This window comes from Rhinopithecus roxellana, chromosome 10, assembly GCF_007565055.1.
Source record: "Rhinopithecus roxellana isolate Shanxi Qingling chromosome 10, ASM756505v1, whole genome shotgun sequence".
Taxonomy (NCBI): Eukaryota; Metazoa; Chordata; class Mammalia; order Primates; family Cercopithecidae; genus Rhinopithecus; species Rhinopithecus roxellana.
In genome coordinates, this window is record NC_044558.1 from 97135087 (window position 1) to 97154546 (window position 19460).

The window sequence follows — 19460 nt, forward strand, 5'->3', positions numbered from 1 at the left end:
AAATAGCACTATAAGAAAGTTTCCTGTGACACATGTAGGAGATGGAGTTGGGGCTGGCATCTGTGGCCTTGACCTGGTTGGGAACCTGGGGCTAGAAGAACCTGTAGCATAGGAGGTGTTAGGATGTGAGCGCTAAAGAACCACTTGGAGACTGGAGGGCGTGGTCCATTAGGACAGGGTGCCACCAGGCAGATGCTCTCAGAAATGACCAGAGCCCCATCTATTTGGCCATTATCTGTATGGTTGTGAGGCATAGCGGTGTTTAGTGTTTGACCGTCTTGCAGTTGTAATTGTTCTTCCAATGACTCTCCAGCTTTTCGGAATCTTTCTGAGGCAGGGACTTTCCTCACAAGTGTGGCCTGTTCCAGTAATGCTTTCTGATCCTGAACAGAAATCGGCCTCTTGTGGCCTGTGCCCATTGTCTTGATCCGAACCATGGGAGCGGTGTGGAAGCCCAGTCCTCCTGACTGTAGAGTACAGCACACCTACAAAATGCCTCCGTGGACATCTCATTTAGCCCCTTCATCCCCCTGGGGTGGGTAGTCCTACCTCAGGTTTTACACATGACAGAAGCTTACGAGGCTGCAGTGATTACCCCAGGGTCATCCCAGTAAGTGGCCGGCCTGGGACTTGCGGGCAGGGCTTTTCCTGTCGACCTGCTGAATGAATAGGTCCCACGCATTCTTCCCAGTGGGCCGCAGCTCTCTTCCTATACACCGCCTTGCTCTTCCATTCACTTCTAGGTCTGCTGTGTGTGCATTTGTTAGCTCTTTCTCTGTGCCGGGTGCCCCGCCAGGTGCTGGGGCCACATCAGGGAGCATGGCAGACACGCCTGCAGTCTCACAGAGCTCACAGGCCAGCAGTCATGGGCATGCCTTAGATGCACACACGTGCACTCCCACTCCACTGCCGCCTGGGTGGAGGAGACAGGCCCACGTGCTCATCCGCACCGCCCCCACGGTGCTCTTCCCCCCCACCCTCTTCTCCCTTTGCCTCCCCTTGGCACCCAACTTCCCTCTCCCTGTGGTTCCCTCTCCTGTGGTCCCTCTCCCTGTGGTTCTCTTGCCTCCATTGCATGCTCCTCCCTCAGGTTTGAGTCTCTGTGCCCTCTGAGCAGGAGCCACAGCCCACCTGTGGGCACCGACCCCAAGGCCAGGGCAGGTCTCTGAGGTTGGAGAGGGCAGTCAAGAGGCCACCCAAGGTGAGCAGGGGCCTGACAGGAACCAGAACTAAGCAGTCCTTCCTGTCGCTGGGCCTGATGCAGCTGTCTTCCGTGCCTGGGGAATCCCGGGGGCTGGGAACTGGGCCTTCTCCTGCAGCTACCACATTGCCTGGGCACCAGGCTGTTGTCTTCCTTCCTGGCTTGAAAACAAAGTCCAGGTTCCCACCAGAAGTGTTTGACCTGCTGAGGGAGCAATATACTTGTTTTTTCTAAATTCCTTCCTTGGGATTTTGTTTTTTGATTCCCCCTGCCAAAAAAAAGAAAAAGGAAAAAAAAAGAGACGAGCATTGCCCCCAAAGGGGATCTTCATAAGAGTCCAAGTGCTGTCCAAAAGGCAGTATTGGAATGACGGCTGCTGCACAGGCTCACACACCCTCACTCAGCGTTTTTGTTTATGTTTTTGTTTTTGTTTTTAAGACAGGGTCTCACTCCATCACCCAGGCTGGAGTACAGTGGTGCAATCTGGGCTCACTGCAACCTCTGCCTCCTGAGTTCAAGCGATTCTCCTGCCTCAGCCTCCTGAGTAGCTGGGATTACAGGCATGCGCCACCATGCCTGGATAATTTTTGTATTTTTAGTAGAGACAGGATTTCGCCATGTTAGCCAGGCTGGTCTTGAACTCCTGACCTCAAGTGATCAACCCTCCTCGGCCTCCCAAAGTGCTGGGATTACAATCATGAGCCACCGCACCCGGCCTCCCTCAGAGTCTTATGTCTGCATATGCATCCTGGGGAGACCAGAGCAGCCACGCCACCCTAGGGTTCAATCTTGGATTCTTTTCTCTTCTCTTCTTTTCTCTTCTCTTTTCTTTTTCTCCCTTCCCTCCCCTTTCCCTTCCCCTTCCCCTCCCTTTCCCTTTCCTTTCTCCTTTTCCTTCCCCTCCCCTTCTCCTTCCCTTCCCTTCCCCCTCCCCTTCCCCTTCCCTTCCCCTTCCCCTCCCCTTCCTCTCCCTTTCTCTTTCCTTCTCCTTTTTTTTTTTTTTTTTATGTGGAGACAGGATCTCCCTCTGTCACCCAGGCTAGAGCGGTGAAATCACGGCTCATTGCAGCCTTGACCTCCCAGGCTCAATCATTTCTCCTACCTCAGCCTCCTGAGTTGCTGGGACCACAGGCCCATGCCACCATTCCCTGCTGATTTTTGTAATATATATAATTTTTTTTTTTTTGAGACGGAGTCTCACTCTGTCACCCAGACTGGAGTACAGTGGCGAGATCTCGGCTCACTGCAAGCTCCACCTCCCGGGTTCACGCCATTCTCCCGCCTCAGCCTCCTGAGTAGCTGGGACTACAGGCACCCGCCACTGCGCCCTGCTAATTTTTTGTATTTTTAGTAGAGACGGGGTTTCACTGTGTTAGCCAGGATGGTCTTGATCTCCTGACCTCGTGATCCGCCCGTCTCGGCCTCCCAAAGTGCTGGGATTACAGGCATGAGCCACCTCGCCCGGCCAATATATGTAATTTTTTAAAAAAATCACTATTGCACAGGCTGGTCTCAAACTCCTGGGCTCAAGCAGTCCTCTTTGTCTCCACCTCCCTAAGTGCCAGGATTATAGGTGTGAGCCACCACACCCGAGCAGGATTATGTTTTCAATTCGGATTGGGAACGTTTTGAGTGCCATGAGCATACACCACCGTCCACGCATCAGTGTTTTGCCATCAGGGAAGGACTCCACGATGGAGTCTTGGAACAGATCGGTTTCCTGCCTGGACCGCTAGACCCATCTGGCTTCTCTGTTCCTGCCATACAGTCCCTAGGAACTTGGAGCCTGCTTTCTTCTTCTGCAATTCCTCCCACCCACTTTATCCTTTCGGGTCACTCTTCCTCTAAAGATTCAGTTTCCTTAACTATATATCCCTTTCCTGCTTCCCATATATGCTCCCCAGGTGGAGACAAGAGGACTGCTTGAGCCCAGGAGTTTGAGACCGGCCTGGGCAATATACTGGGACCTTGTCTCTACAAAAAGTTTTTTTTAAAAAAAGCTGGGCATGGTGGCATATGCCTGTGGTCCTAGTTAGGAGGCTGAGGTAGGAGGATTGATTGGGCCCGGAAGGTGGAGGCTGCAGTGAGCTGTGATTACACCACTGTCCTCCAGCCTGGGCAATGGAGCAAGACGCTGGCTCAAAAAAAGAAAAATATGCTTCCCATGGGCCCACCTTCCTTGTGAAAATCTTATTGTTAATCATTGTAGGACTGCTGGAAACACAAAAGGAACAGCTAGGGGATGATAGGAGATGAGGGCAGTTGTTGCAGTCCTGCGTGGTCCCTGTTCCTTGCTCCTGGCTCTAGTTGAAGGTTATGAGCAGAAGTCCCCTGTGGGCTGACCCTCTTGCACATCCATGTCCAAGGGAGGCCGGTCTAGGGATTTAGTTTCCACATGGTTTCATGTGCTCCTTATTTCCTATGGGCAGTCTCATCCCTGCCCCCTTATCCTCCGCCTGTCCTGGGAGGCCCAGCCCCTGGCCTAGGCTTGGCCTTGGCGCCCCCTGTCCTGTGCTCTCTGCAGCTCTCTGTGCTGTACCCACCTCCTTATCAGTCCCTGGCAAGGGTCATCAGTGCTCAGGTTGGGTGTTCTAGACTGCATGTTCCCAGGGCACCATCTGACCTGGCTTCTGCCTATCGGACTTGGGCTCCACAGGGACCCCTTCCTTGCCTCCTCCTGGCACTGACACAGTCACGTGGTCCCTAGAGCTCTGTGAGGCCCAGCATAAATTTTATTTTGCAATACTGTGAGAGAAATACAGTTAGTCCCTCTGGAGTGGGTAGGATGGCAGGGAGGGACCTGAGAATTTGCCCAACCCAAAAGCCTGAGTGTCATTGGCCAGAAGGGCTTGGAACAACCTTCCCCACAGATATAGAAGCATGGGGTTGAGAAAAGTCCTGCATGGGGCAGGGTGCTACCCGGAGGGGAGCTGGGTCTGTGATCCCCAGAGGCCCCATCCACACGGGCACACAAAACATGACCGTGGTGTTGGCAGCAGCAGAGATGGAAGCATGAGATTCCTGAGGTCCGTGGAGCTGGCCCTTGGCACGGTTACAGCGGCTTCTCACAAGCCAACTTTTAAATGCCTAAAGAGTTTTCATCATAATCTGAGGACTCTCCGATGAGCACTTTCTTTCCCTGTTTTTCAGTGGCGCCAGTCTCTGCAGTTATTTGGTCTCATTTCACTGGTAGGATAGGCAAAACAAAACCAGATTAAGCGAGGTTGTAAAACAGCAACCACACTAAAGGCGCAGGTGCAGAGGTTCGAAAGTGAGCTCCGGGAACGGTGTGAGCACACTCCCCTCCTTGCCACCCAGGACAGGCCAGGCCAGGCCGGGGTTGGCCACTGGTGCTTGCCTGTGTACCCCCGAGTACACACGTGGCCTCCGCCAGCAGAACACCAGCCCTGGGCGGCTGCCTCTCTGCTGCAGAGTGGGCATGCGGTCAGCGCACACTGCACCCAAGAGCCTCAGCTGAGCACTTACGGAGTTGTATCCACAGGGCCATCCCAGACCCGTGTCTTCTAGAATTCATCAGTGAACAGTTCCTATGCAGACAGCCTAAGGGCCACTCCCACACGTACATCCAACAGCCCATCCTGGACCAGGTGGTAAGCTGGAAAAGCTGTGCATGTGCGTGGGTAGACACTGACTCCACACATCTTCTCTCCCCCCTCGCAGTAAAAGCTGCACCATTGGGATGGTTCTCCGACTGTGGAGCGACACGAAAATCCACCTTGATGGAGATGGGTAAGGAGGTCTTTAAAAGATTCTCTCACTCTGTAGGCTTTGAAACACGAGCTGGTTCGGGCATCCTTGGATGATCTTTAGCACAGAATGACACATGTGGCGGGAGTGTCACAGCAGGAGAAGTCATATTGCCCTCGAGTGAGCTCCACGAGGGAGGGTATGTTTTGGACGTCCCGTTAGGGAGTTTAGCTCATGAAGTATCAGTGGGAGCGATTACAGGAGATATGCTGCTAGTGTGAAGTTTAAGACAGCGGTAAACCGATATCCATCCACCACCTCAATGGGTTAAGTGAACTCTCACCACACGCCCTCCACAGGGCTCGTCCTGAAAGTTCACGGATGAATGTGGTGCAGCAGGAACTCACCAGCTTTGGGGGTACAAGGAGAGACATACAACTGACAGGCACAACAAGGTTTCAGGTGCCACCCTGGGAGCCACAAAGGAGGAATGAACCAGTTCCACCCAGGTAGGGCAGTCAGGGGATGAGGGCCATCCAGCGTCTGCATGCATTCACTCCCAAGGAGGTGCGTGGGCACAGTGAGGAGTGGGAAGAAACAGAATAGGAAAGTGGCCCAACATGGGGATTCTAAGCAGGTCAGAATTACGTTGCTTCATAGGATGGGAAGAGAAAAATAAAAATTTGATTTGTTGTTTAAGCGATGGGGTTATGGGGATATTTTTCCTTTTTAAAATTTAATATATTTGTATGATTTTTTTTTTTTTCAATGAAGTCTCACTCTGTCACCCTGGGTGGAGTGCAGTGGTGCGATCTCGGCTCACTGCAACCTCCACCTCTGGGGTTCAAGCTATTCTTCTGCCTCAGCCTCCCAGGTAGCTGGGATTACAGGCATCTGCCACCATGCCTGGCTAATTTTTGTAGTTTTAGTAAAGACGGGGCTTCACCATGTTGGCCAGGCTGGTCTTGAACTCTTGACCTCAGGTGATCCATCCTCCTCAGCCTCCCAAAGTGCTGGGATTACAGGCGTGAGCCGCCACCCCTGGCCTGTATTAATTTTTTATATTTTATATTAGTATTTTTAGATTAACACATTTATATTAATGTATTAATAGATATTTTTATATATTGATTATTTTCCGTGCAATCCTATGAATATAGTTTTGATGCAGTTACGAAAAGGAACAGCTGGGCCTGTGGGGCAGGCGGTGGCAGGGAGGCAGGGACCACGTGGGGACATAGAAGAGACGCTCTTGGAGTTCTTCACCTGGCACCCTTTGCCAGGCTTTCAGGTTTTGGTGGAACTTGCATTGCTGGGTTCAAAACAAGCCCTCCTCACCTGAGAATGTGTCTCTTTCTGCCCTTGCCCATGTCTCTGCCGAAGCAGGTTCCATAAAATCCCTCATCAGGCGGCATGAGATGTGCTTGTTCCCAGTGTGCACGGTGGGCCGGCTCCCTCCTCCCAGAGTGATTTCACTCAAGGCGCTGATTTCTCACCACAGATACCTTTCTCTCTGGTTTTTATTCTCAGTGGGTTCAGCGTGAGCACAGCAGGAAGGATGCACATATTTAAGCCTGTGTCTGTCCAGGCCATGTGGTAAGTGTGGTTTTAGGGACTTTTAACTTCCTAGAAATATTTTCTTAGCCGACAGCATGAATAGAAAAACCCCTTCTACCAAGAAGCTCGTTATGTATGTGCATGTTGAAGGGGGCGCAAAATATATGTAACATAAAGTTTATCATTTTCACCATATTTAAAGGCACAATTTTCAGTGGCATTAAGTATATTCACAATGTTTGGGGGGTTGGGTTTCTTGTTTTTTTTTTTTTTGAGACAGGGTCTTGCTCTGTCTCCCAGGCTGGGGTGCAGTGGTGTGATCATGGTTCACTGCAGCCTTGACCTCCCAGGCTCAGGTGATCCTCCCGCCTCAGCCTCCCAAGTAGCTGGGACTACAGTCATGCGCCACCACACCCAGCTAACTTTTGTATTTTTCTTTTAAGAGATGGAGGTCTCACTATGTTGCCCAGGCTTGTCTCAAACTCCTGGCCTCAAACAGCCCTCCCATCTCAGCCTCCCAAAGTGCTGGGATTCCAAGCGTGAGCCACCGTACCTGGCCTCAGCCTATATTTTTGTAAAAAGAAGCAAAATGGGCTGGGCACGGTTGCTTATGACTGTAATCCCAGCACTTTGGAAGACCACGGTGGGCGGATCACCTGAGGTCAGGAGTTTGAGACCAGCCTGGCCAACATGGCAAAACCCTGTCTCTACTAAAAATACAAAAAATAGCCAGGTGTGATGGTGCACACCTGTAGTCCCAGCTACTCAGGAGGCTGAGGCAGGAGAATTACTTGAACCCAGGACATGGAGGTTGCCGTGAGTCGAGATCATGCTCCTGCACTCCAGCCTGGGCGATGGAGTCAGACTCTGTCTCAAAAAAAAAAAAAAAAAAAGAAGAAGAAGTAAAAGAGGGTGACTAAATAAAACATAGATTCTTAATATTGTTTCCCAGTCTGCCTCCCCAAACCTTTTCAGTTAGTTTTTGTATTAAAATGACTTTCTAGAACTTGGTTGCTTAAGAAATGTAAGCATCTAAGCTATTAGAACGTTGATGGGGGGATGGGTGGAAATGTAATTATTTAGAATACAGGCAGATGTCTCTGTTGCATATTAAAGACTTTTTCTTCCAGCTGCTAAGCTTAATTGTGGGTCTTATGTTCAATATGGGTCATATGAACATCTGTTCAGGGTTACCACAGCTTCAGGAACAGTTCTTAATTCTCTGGAGTTAATTGATGGGTTGTGACAAGTAACCCATGAACCACCTGATTGGAAGAGTTATGAAGCAGTTTGTTGTTGTTTGTTTCTGCCCCTCTTTGGAAATGATGTGGGGTGTTCTGGCCACTCTTAGATTCAATCAGTGAATATGTCCCAGGGACTAGCTCTGTGCCCTGGCAGGCTGAATGTTTCAGGCTATGTGCATTCCCCAGCGCCCGTACGTGTAAGTGCGACTCCAAGAGTGAGCCCTTTACAAACCGCCCTTCTTAGCCGGGCATGATGGCTCACGCCTGTAATCCCAGCACTTTGGGAGGCCAAGGCGGGCGGATCACTTAAGGCTGGGAGTTCGAGACCAGCCTGGCCAACATTGTGAGACCCCATCTCTCCTAAAAATACAAAAATTAGCCGGGCGTGGTGGTGGGCGCCTGTGGTCCCAGCTACTCCAGAGGCTGAGGCAGGAGAATTGCTTGAACCTGGGAGGCGGAGATTGCAGTGAGCTGAGAACACGCCACTTCACTCTAGCCTGGGTGACAGAGCGAGACTCTGTCTCAAAAAGAAATAATCAATCAACCAATCAATCATTGCCCTTCCCTTCCCTTGAACCCCTTTGTCAGAGGAGAAAACCCCGCATCTCTTGTGCCTTCCCAGGCCTGACCCTGTCTTCTCCTCACCCCAGGTCTGCCCTACAGGTGCTTCACAAGGCCTGTGAAGTGGCCCGGAGGCACAACTACTTCCCCGGGGGCGTAGCTCTCATCTGGGCCACCTACTATGAGAGCTGCATCAGCTCAGAGCAGAGCTGCATCAACGAGTGGAACGCCATGCAGGACCTGGAGTCCACGCGGCCCGACTCCCCCGCCCTGTTTGTGGACAAGTAAGTGCAGCGCCTCCGGTGTGAGCGCACCCGAGCCCACAGGCACCTGCCTCTCCCCCACCTGCCCTGTGCCCGACCCTGAACCTACACTGGGCCACACCTACTGTGGAGTCCCCTGAGTGAGAGCGCCAGCTTTCTCAGAACCAGCGTTTAAAGCGGGGGTCTATGACAAAGGCCCCTGTCCCGTGCAAAAAAAAAAAAAATTGATGAATTTGGTGAATGCATTTCTGGGGATGGGGTCCATAACTCCCATCGGACTCTCAAAGGAATGTGTGGCCCTTTGTGTTCCCAACTCCTTGCAGAACTCTGTGGTCTGGCCTTTTCTCTTCAGATTACCAGAGACTTAATTCCCAGAGCCTCCCGCTCTGCTCTGAGGAAAATTAGGAATGTGTCCTCTGCTTCCTTGGATCCAAAAACACAACTGCTGAGGGCAGGCTGCCCTAGCAGCAGCCATGGTGAACCACATGACCTGTGTCCTGTGACCTATGACAGCACTGACGTGGAGGGGCCATACTGCCTGAAGTCTAGTTAGGGAGAATGCTGGTCGCCCCTCCCCTCAGGGTCAGGATCCTGCTCCCACAGTGTGGTGTTCCTCCAGGACACTGTATTTTGGGAGTACTATGGATAAACCCCAGCGTGTTCAGAGGGCAGAGACGTGAAGGATGGGAAGCCACATTAGAAGAGGGCCTTGAAATCATGGAGGAAGGATAGTTGCCTTTGAATATTTGAAGATTCCTTATGGGGAAGAAGGATTATCCTGGTGTGTGTATCCCCTAGAGTTAAAACCAGAGCAGGGAAATGCCCAGGTTTTGATTCTGAGGGAGAAGGGGATAGTGGGAGCTGCTGCAGCTGGACTGGGCTGCCTCGAGACAGTGAGGTCCTCTTGCCCGACGTGTTTGAGCAGAGACTCAAGGGCCCAGGGGCCTAGGGATATTGCGCTGGGCATCCCAGGGGCCTAGGGATATTGCGCTGGGCATCCCGGCATCTTGCCCTAAGGAGCGTCTGAGCAAGGAGTGAGTTTCCACACTGTCCTCTTCCCCCCTTGACCTGCTCCCCGTTCTGCTGACTCCCGTGGGAATTCTAGAGCTGCAGCGGGTTTTCTGTGCACCTCTCCCTACTGCCTGAGAACGTGCACACCACAAAGTGTGCTCTCCTTGCCAGGCCGCGTTCTGTTTAGACCCAGGAGCATCTGGCATTCCTGTAACCTCTGACCTCAAGCTTTCTACAACTCCTTGCTCTCCTAAACGTCGTTTCTTTCCAGGCCCACTGAAGGGGAAAGGACCGAGCGCCTCATCAAAGCCAAGCTCCGAAGCATCATGATGAGCCAGGATCTAGAAAATGTGACTTCCAAAGAGGTAAGACAACTCCTCCCTTCACTGCAGGTCAGAGGTCATGCAGCCTTCATGTGTCCTGCTCCCAAAAGTGCAGCAAAAGCAGGCCCAACACCTGGTTGTCTTTACCTGTCCCCGTATTAGCCCCTGGAGGCTTTTTTTCTGCCTTGTTCTACAATCGCAGCAGGCCTTGGAGTCAGACTCCAGTTTGATTCCAGATCTGCCGCTTATCAGCTATGAGACATTGAGCAAATTTCTTGACCCTTGTGAGCCTCACCTATATGACCTTTGGGGAGAATTCCCTGAGATCCGCAGACTGCACCGAGAAACATTGACCTGTTTTAATAACACCTCCTTGTTCTCTCTTCCACTCCCTGTTACCTTGGGTTTTATGGAAGAGATAGCAGACTTATTTTTCCACAGGATGACAGCTGACCTGCAAGCATCAAATTCTAGAATAATTTCTCTCTCCCTTTTTACCTTTTCATGTTTTTTTCTGGATTACTTTTTTTTCCATTGCTTTTTATTTAAAGCATGCAATGAATTATAATAAGAGATTAAACTGGGTGGATCTAAGAGGTTAAAATTGACATTTTAAAAGTTCATATATAATCTCTTTTTTTCTTTTTTTTTTTTTAATTTTTTAAGAGACTTGGTCTTCCTATATTGACCAGGCTGGTCTTGAACTCCTGGCCTCCAAGCGGTCCTCCCACCAAGGCCTCCCAAAGTGCTGGGATTACAGGCGTGAGCCACTCCATCCAGCCCTGTCTTTTAATTAATGAATACATTAAAAAAAATCATATTGTGATATCTTTCCAAGAAAGATAGAACTGATTTTAGATTATTTGATGTATTTGACATTTAATTATACAAGTAAAAGCGCTTTAAACTTGGTAGAAGAGATCTCATGGAAATCAAATTCCTTATTTGAAATAATAGGTTAAGTTTACTTCTAAGCTGAGTAACCTGCATTCCTGCCACCCACGCATGTATGTTGCGTGTGTCTAAATGTATTACCCTGAAAGAGAAAAAAACTACCATTTTTGGAAATAGCCACAGTTTGTATTGTAACTTTAATTCTTTTGAGGCAGACAATTGTTTTCTTTAACAAATCACTTTTCCTAATATTTTCTACTCCACAGATCCGTAATGAATTAGAGAAACAGATGAATTGTAACTTGAAGGAATTCAAGGAATTCATAGACAACGAGATGCTACTTATCTTGGGACAAATGGACAAGCCCTCCCTTATCTTCGATCATCTTTATCTCGTAAGAGGCATGGCCCTGGCAGTATCTGGTTTAGGGGACATAAATCAGACCCTGGTTGTTTGGAGTTTGCAGCAAGTCTGGGAGAAAAACTAGGCAAAAAACTTAAGTTGCCGGAGCCTCCATCCTGGCTGGCAGGAGTGCCCCTCTTTGGCACCTTCTCCGGCCTGCAGCCTGCTGATGTGCTTTTGAGCCAACTGTCTGAGGCGTGGCTCCCGGCTGAGCTGCAGGGAGTCGTTTGGGGGCTATTTGGCCTAGTCAGCTGGCATGTGTTTCAGACTCCCTCAAACCCTTTGTCTTCTTCAGTCACTAACACATAGGCCCCATCCAGTTACTTCCAAGTGGTTTGTGGGCTAAAAAAACCCCAGTTACTAAAGGAAGCATCCTCACCAAACCCCAGAATTATGCCTAGGCATCCTGAGACATGAGACATGAGAAACAACAGGGAGGAGAGATCACAGGGCTGACACGGAGCTCCCACCGAGCTTGTCCAGACAGCTTTTCCATGCACGGCTCCAGGACCGCTGGAAGTCTTCACCCTGGTCCTATAGCTCTGGGTGGGTTGTACTGATTTCTGTGCACCTCCACGGCTAGCTCAGATTATCTTAATGCTGTAAATCTCCATAGAAGGCAACTGGCAGGTTTTCAAAGTCAGAGAGGCTATAGAGGAAGGCACGTTACTAAAATTAGAGAGGCCTAGTGGTGTAATGAAAATCAAGGCCCACCAAGGCCCGGGTTCCCACTCCTCAGCCTCAACAGCTATATGGCTTGGAAGAAGTCACTTTCCCTCTTTTTTTCTTCATCCTATACCCCAAGTGATGACTATGAGGATTAAATAAAATACAAACTGGGCACAGAGGCTTATGCCTATAGTCCCAGCTACTCAGGAGGCTGAGGCGGTTGGATAGCTTTAGCCTAGGAGTTCAAAGCCAGCCTGGGCAACATAGTGAGACCTTGTCTCTAAAAAATATTTTTTTTTGGCCGGGCGCGGTGGCTCAAGCCTGTAATCCCAGCACTTTGGGAGGCCGAGACGGGTGGATCACGAGGTCAGGAGATCGAGACCATCCTGGCTAACACCGTGAAACCCCGTCTCTACTAAAAAATACAAAAAACTAGCCGGACGAGGTGGCGGGCGCCTGTAGTCCCAGCTACTCGGGAGGCTGAGGCAGGAGAATGGCGTAAACCCGGGAGGCGGAGCTTGCAGTGAGCTGAGATCCGGCCACTGCACTCCAGCCTGGGTGATACAGCGAGACTCCGTCTCAAAAAAAAAAAAAATTTTTTTTAGTAAAATAAAACAAAAAATACATATTTAAAGCACCAAGTGCAGTTTCTGTAGGTGCTAATAAATGGTAACCATTGTTAGAGGAGAAAGCGCTTCCTGGGAAAGCTAAGGAAGTAAATTTAGTGCTAGTAAATTTTAGTAAATTTTGTTTTCTGTAGGAAGTAATTAAGAGTTACGTGTATGTCATGATATCTATGTAGATATATAGATGTGTATTTTTAATATATTTCTGTGTAAAAATCTATATAGATTTCATAGGTATTGATTAAAATGTTTGTACATGTGTGGATTTGAAAGCTGTGGGCAGTCGTGGGCACTGATCTCCCTGGAAGTCTTGATTTCCCTGGTCAGAAGGGAACAGAAGGCACCTTCGTCCTGTCTTTCTCCACTAGGTGGCAGTCACAGCAAGAGGACGCTCACAGCTTCAGCGGTGCTCGCGTTATTTTTTTGGTGTGGTTCGGTGCTTTATGTCACTTTTTCCATGAGAGATACTAAAGGAATTTTTATGTTTGGGCCTCACCCTCAAATATGAAAATTCAGCTAGTGTCGCACATTGCCAGCTTTCTCAGGGCCCTGCCACCCCCGGTCCTGAGGGGTCTGCCCTCTTGGGAACTTGGGAAAGGAAGTTTCAAGGAAGACAAAGGTGGATTCTTTTGCTCTTTATGATACTATGTTGTTCGCATTTCCTAAGAGGAAAGTGATAATTTTTTCTTTTGTTTTTTCCCCCCGTTCCATGTCCTTTGAATGCTTGGGAATGGAAGGTTTTTCAATGATACCAATGATGAAAAGTACAAAAATTTAGTACTTTTAAAAGTACTAAATTAAAACATGTTGCAGAAAGTCTGCAAATAGAAATAAATCTAAAGAAGAAAAAAGCATTCCCAATCTCACAAATCTAGAGGTAGTCCCTGTTAACATTTTGGTGTATTTATTTTCCCATCTTCTGTTTTTTGGGGGGTTTTTTAAATGCATATGTAGCTTCTTTAAAAAGAAACAGAGAAGGAAAGGATCATACTGTTTATGTTTATATAGTCCCGTATCCTCCTCTCTTTTTAAATTTTTTTTCCTTACATGGTATTTGCCTGTGTCATTAAATATTCTGCAAAATTTATTTGTTTTAAAGACTCCATCATGAAGATCCAGCCTCATTTATTTTACTCATTTTTTCCCATTGGACGTTTGGGTGGTTTCCACTGGTTTATTACAAATAATTGTAAATATCCTCCTACCTAAATCACTGTGTGAGTTCTGATTATTTCCTCAGGATAACTTTTTGTAAGTGGAATTATTGGGTCAGAGGGTGGGAACTTTTTCAGTATTGCCAAAATACTTCCCAGAAGGTAGAACGGTTCCTGCTTTAATTAGTGGCTTGTGAACATGCCCTTCCCTGGGTGGGAGGTCGCAGGTCATCGCCTTTGCTTACAGGACCCCACTGGACTCTTAGGAAAGGAAATTGGGAGACGGAGAGCAGGTTTTCTTGGACTTGGTGTTTCCCTAAGGCCAAGGGGCCAGTGAGGACGGGGACCCTTCCCTCCCTCCGTCCCTCCCTCCCTTCCTCCCTCCCTCCCTCCCTCCCTCCCTTCCTCCCTTCCTCCCTTCCTCCCTTCCTCCCATGCTGTGAGTACTCACTCAGGAACCTCCTTGAATATCAGCCGCTGGTTCTCTCTGTTCTCTGAGGCCAAGGGGCCATGAAATAAGACCTCACTGCCAGAGCTAGGGCAAACCGTGCATCCCCTGAGCAGCTCTGAGGCTGACATGTGACACTCACAGGAGTTTGTGTGATCTGTCTCCCAGGGCTCTGAATGGAATGCATCCAATCTGGAGGAACTGCAGGGCTCAGGGTGAGTCTCCTCCCCTTGTCTTTCCCTGTCCTTCCAGGCAGCTTAGAAACCCTCCACTCTGCCATGGAGGGGGAGACCTTGGGGCTACCTGCCTGTAACTGCCTGCACCCTGGTCTCTGAAGTGGCTGCCAGGGGTTGATGTGCATAGCTAAACAGATGTGCTTCCAAACACCACGCCCTGAATAATTCATGGAGTTTAGATTGTGCTGAAGTCTCTCGTGATTGTGTGGGTTGAGGAAAACTTAAAATTACACTCTTAATTGCTCTAGGACTGCCCTGGATATTGATTAGGCTCTGTGCTGCCTCCCCCCTGGCCTCCCTGCCCCGCACAGTTGCTGTAAACCCTAGTGTGGATGCAGAGGTCTGCTGGCTGTTTCGTTAGTCAGCAGCTCTGATCCCTGGGCCTCTCTGGGCTCTATCTGAGCTTATGCTTTGGGGCCTGGTGGGAATCTTGCAACTTCACGCTCAGTGTTGGCCAGAAGCATATTCCTGTTGTAGTCTGACAAACACTCAGCAGGGAGGAAAAATGTTTCAATCTAGACCTTCAAGAACAGATGTCTGGACTTTTTTTTTTTTTTTTAATACAGTCACAAAATCACCGTTCTGTGGGCCTGACATAATGACATTCTAGAATTACCACATTTAAAAATCAAGACTAAACAAACCTTAAAATACATCTTTAGAACTACCGGTTAAGATGCATTCTTTCAACAGAAAGTACTCTTAAAACATAAGGCCATACCCTTCTGTGCTTTCGTCTTGCTGGGAATAAATTAATGATTTTCGTAGGTATTTTTTTAAGCGTGTCTAAATATTATGAAACCTATTTGAGATGTTTTCTAACTCCTGACATTATTTTCTTCCAGAAGTAAAAGTATTGATTAAGTTTAGATAACTACAGAACCTGGGTTAGCAGACCCTGTCAAATACTTAATTATCTGTCTTGCCTTTTTTCAAAAAAAGATTTAAGGCAATTCTCAAGGATATAGATAATGGATGGATATAGTCTGCTTTTTAGCTCTTTAAGAGTGAAGACACTGGAATTTTTTTTAAGCCTCTGTATATTCATAATAGTTATGAATAGTTATAAATTTAATACATATATTTAATTTTCCAGAATGCTTTAAACTGAGTTTTCTTTTTATAAGGTCTTTAAAATAATTTGGGTTCTTAGTATAAATATAACAACATTCTCACCATCGAGAGGGCATTTAGAAAATACAAAAAAACACAGCTATTAAGGAAAAACCAAAGTCCCACCACAAACATATGACCCTTGGTTAATGCGTGTTTCCTTTTCTTTTCTCTGCCAGTTTTTTATTACCCTGCTTTTCGTTGCTTCTCATTCTGATTCTCCAAATATTTTTCTTATTTTTTTCTCATTGCAGGGTTGATTACATTTTAAATGTTACCAGAGAAATAGATAATTTTTTTCCTGGCTTATTTGCATATCATAACATCCGAGTCTACGACGAAGAGACCACAGACCTCCTTGCCCACTGGAACGAAGCGTATCATTTTATAAACAAAGCGAAGTAAGTGGGCAGAGAGGCGGGGCTGAGGATGAAACCGACCTGCAGAAGCTGGGAGAGTGGGAACAAACGGGACTGCAGACTCAGGAGTTGGCTGGTGGGAGGGGGGAACTAACAGGACTCCAGACACAGGAGTCGGCTGGTGGGAGGGGGGAACTAACAGGACTCCAGACACAGGAGTCGGCTGGTGGGAGGGGACTTGATGTGGGATGGACCTATGCTGTTAGTCGCAGGACGTCAAGCACCGAAGGAGAAAGGTAGTTGCTCCTCTCCAGGTAGAGTCCCTATTGAGCTTAGGCTCTCCCACCTGTCTTTGATTGTGACACTTGACCCCAGTTGTCATCATCAGCTCTGATTCCAGGCAAGCCCCAGATACCAAGTGGACACTCAGGGACCCCGCCCCTAGGAAGTCACTGAGCCAAAGGAGGGCTAGAGGACAACATGTACGGATGCAGCTTAGAGCTTCTTTGGGACTATCTCCCTAAGAATACGGCCCATCTTCCCTCCCTGAGTTACTGTCGCATGGAACAGGACAGCACATTGGAGGTCATGGCCAGCCCCACTGCCCCTGAGCCCGTCACTGGTTTCACCTATCTCTGGTGCTCATTTTATTCCCCTGCAAAACAGCTCTGTCTTACTGAAGTCAAGAACAGAAAAAGAGAACCCTTTGAGATGCTGTCCAGACAATCACCCTCTTCTGCTTTGTTTCCCTCTGGGTCAAAGCCACATGATGTGTCCTTAACCAAATCTTAGTTCCCTTGTATTCCCAGGAGACAAACTCAAGACTCCCTTGACGGAGACTTCAGACCAGCAGTTAGGAGGAAAAAACCCACTGAGATCTGCAGGAGAATTTCAAGCTTAGGGTATAGGAAACCAGAGCCGGCTCCCACCTGCTGGGTCTGCCTTCTGTACAAATAAAGTTTCGCAGGTGCTGCTCTTACCGGCCTGGCGCTCCCTCACATTCTTGAGCAAGTGATACTTAAAGAAACACTGTCCCCCGGGCCATATCTGGTAAATCAGCCAGGTCTGGGCCAGCACTGCCTCCTTACAAATAACGGGCCAGCCCCATCTCCCACTCCTGGCTTTTCTCTGCGGCTGCCCTCACTCCTGCTCCCTGGCCCTCCTCTCTGAAGAGCATCTCGCTCTCCCCAGGGCCTTGCAGCTTTCAGTTCGCTGACCCCATTTCTCTGCAGTAACTCATTCACTGTCTCCATCTGCTGTAGCAGCTGAGGAGCTCTTGCAAAAATCCTGTTAGCTGCCCACTCTCATCCCAGGGTCCCCTTGCCTATCCCAGCCATGTGAGAAGATTCTCACTTGGTCCTTGAAGGCAGCCAAATGTTGAAGCTCTCCCTACAAACAAAACATGGCCAGGCCAGAACAGATTTCTTTTGATATCCCATTGTATGCTAACTGATTCTGCAGTGGTGGTATTGCCTTTAGAGGGTGTGTGGACAACTGCTCCATAAACAGTAAGATGTAGGAGGATTTCAGCGGTAGATAACTACAGGGTTTTAAAAAATGATTCAGGTAAAACCTGAGAAAATGAAGTTGTTGGAGCTTTTTAACTCCTTCCCCACTGCTTCTCCCCCATCCCTCCTCCCTAACTGCTTCCACCCCTGCAGGAGGAACCATTCCAAGTGCCTGGTGCATTGCAAAATGGGTGTGAGTCGCTCGGCTTCCACAGTCATAGCCTATGCAATGAAGGAATTCGGCTGGCCTCTGGAAAAAGCGTATAACTACGTGAAGCAGAAGCGCAGCATCACCCGTCCCAACGCAGGCTTTATGAGGCAGCTGTCTGAGTATGAAGGCATCTTGGACGCAAGGTAGGTGCCTGCCTGGAGAGAAGGGTTGGCAGGCGGAGCTGGAGCGGCCGGGTGGCCAAGCCAGCCGGGCCTCTGTCGGCAGTAGAGCGTGCTCCCATTCGGCCCGGCAGCCGCTTCCGCAGCCAAAATCCTGCCTCTCAGGGGGAGCCAGTTTGAGAAAAACAACTATTGTTTGGGCTTTGATGAGTGGTTTCCAGGAGGGATCTGTTTTGATTTTCTTGGCACACACATAAAGCTGGTTTTGCTGCCGGAGGGAACGGTGCCTAGGTTCTAAGCCAAGGCCTGGCCTCGTGTGTGGCGTAGGCACGTGTGCATCCCGCTTCCTGGGCGTCTGCTTTGTGCCAAGCCCTGTGCACCGGCTTTGCTACAGGAAAAGCCAAGGACTTGGAGAGGCACAGCAACCAGGTTCCACCACTGATGAGCAGGGCAAGTCAGGGCAAGCTCATCAGTCTTCCTGAGCCTCAGTTCCCTCTTCTGAGTTAAGAATTAATGCCCACCTTAGCCAGGCCTGGTAACAGGCACTTGTAGTCCGAGCAGCTCAGGAAACTGAGATGGGAGGATTGCTTGAGCCCAAGAGTTCGAGGCTGTAGTGAACTGTGATCGTGCTACTGCACTGCAGCCTGCATGACAGAGCGAGACCCTATCTCTTAAACAAAAATGCTTCTTAAAACACTGAGTCAGGGGTGGTGGCTCACGCCTGTAATCCCAGCACTTTGGGAGGCCAAGGCAGGTGGATCGCCTGAGCTCAGGAGTTCAAGACCAGCCTTGCTGATGCAGTATATTTTCTTGACCCCTTTGTGGGACTTCTGACAGGGGTGCCTCATTTACTCAGCCCGCCCCACTCAACCCCTCATGGGAGGGAGCGTACAAGCGAACTAGTGCAAGAACTGGAGGGAGTGAGTGGAGGAACTGGCCTCTTTGGCACTGGCAAGAGTGAACTCTGTGCAGCCCCACGGCAGCGTCCAGGTGCGGGTGCCTGTGACCCCAAGGTCTCAGAGAGTGTGTTATAATATCCTTTCGCTCCGCCGTCTGCAGATAGCAGTGTGTCACCAGCTCAGTGGGCCCTTTGCTTCGTCGTGTGAGGCAGCTGCCTTCTGCCAGCAAGGGCAAAGGGCCAGTGTGACAGCATTTTTGGGTACTCACACCTGGTGTGTCCTGAATTCTTGTCTGGTGCCCAAGAGGAATGAGGTCACATGGGCGAATTGAAGAATGGTGAATGTGGAGAATTGCATTGAGTGATGACAGCGGCCCTCAGCAGAGAGGGGAGCCGGAAAGGGGATGGGAAGGGAAGGTTGCTCTCCCCTGAGGTCAAGCCACCTCTCTGCCTCATCCAGCCTCCATCTTCTGAAATCAAGCTGCCTCTCTCCGGCGTCCAGGCACTTCTTCCTGATGTCCAGCTGCTGCTTCTCTCTCTGCCAGTTGAGTCTGGGGTCTTTATAGGCACAGGATGGGGGCAGAGTGGGCTATAGGTAGTTTTGGAAAAGGCAACATTCAATTGGTAAAAAGACATTATTCAGAAGGAGCCCGTCGGGAAAGAGCAGCACACCGGGATGAGTGTTCTTACTCTGGGACACAGGTTTCAGGCTTTTCGGCTTGAAGGTGGGGTTTTGCCAGGGACCCGCCCCTGTCTGCCTAGAATTTCTCTGCCTCCTGTTGCTGTCATTGGGAACATGCTGAGTCCCTGTCTCTACCAAAAGTACAAAAAAAAATAGCCAGGTGTGGTGGCGTGCACCAGTGGTCCTAGCTGCTTGGGATGCTGAGGTAAGAGGATTGCTTGAGCCCCGGGGGCAGAGATTGCAGTGAGCCGAGATTGTGCTGTTGCACTCCA

General features: G+C 49.3%; 1 protein-coding gene across 4 annotated transcripts in view; it reads left to right on the plus strand.

The window, feature by feature from the left end:
* Positions 1 to 19460, plus strand: part of SSH1 (slingshot protein phosphatase 1) — a 76111-nt gene that overhangs the window by 41711 nt on the left and 14940 nt on the right. For all 4 annotated transcript variants that reach the window (XM_030938991.1, XM_030938992.1, XM_030938994.1 and 1 more), the window contains 8 exons: positions 4883 to 4951; positions 6440 to 6505; positions 8361 to 8555; positions 9817 to 9910; positions 11029 to 11157; positions 14231 to 14277; positions 15666 to 15812; positions 17432 to 17632. In XM_030938991.1, the coding sequence (XP_030794851.1) occupies positions 4883 to 4951; positions 6440 to 6505; positions 8361 to 8555; positions 9817 to 9910; positions 11029 to 11157; positions 14231 to 14277; positions 15666 to 15812; positions 17432 to 17632 (948 nt within the window). The remainder of the gene's footprint in view (positions 1 to 4882; positions 4952 to 6439; positions 6506 to 8360; positions 8556 to 9816; positions 9911 to 11028; positions 11158 to 14230; positions 14278 to 15665; positions 15813 to 17431; positions 17633 to 19460) is intronic.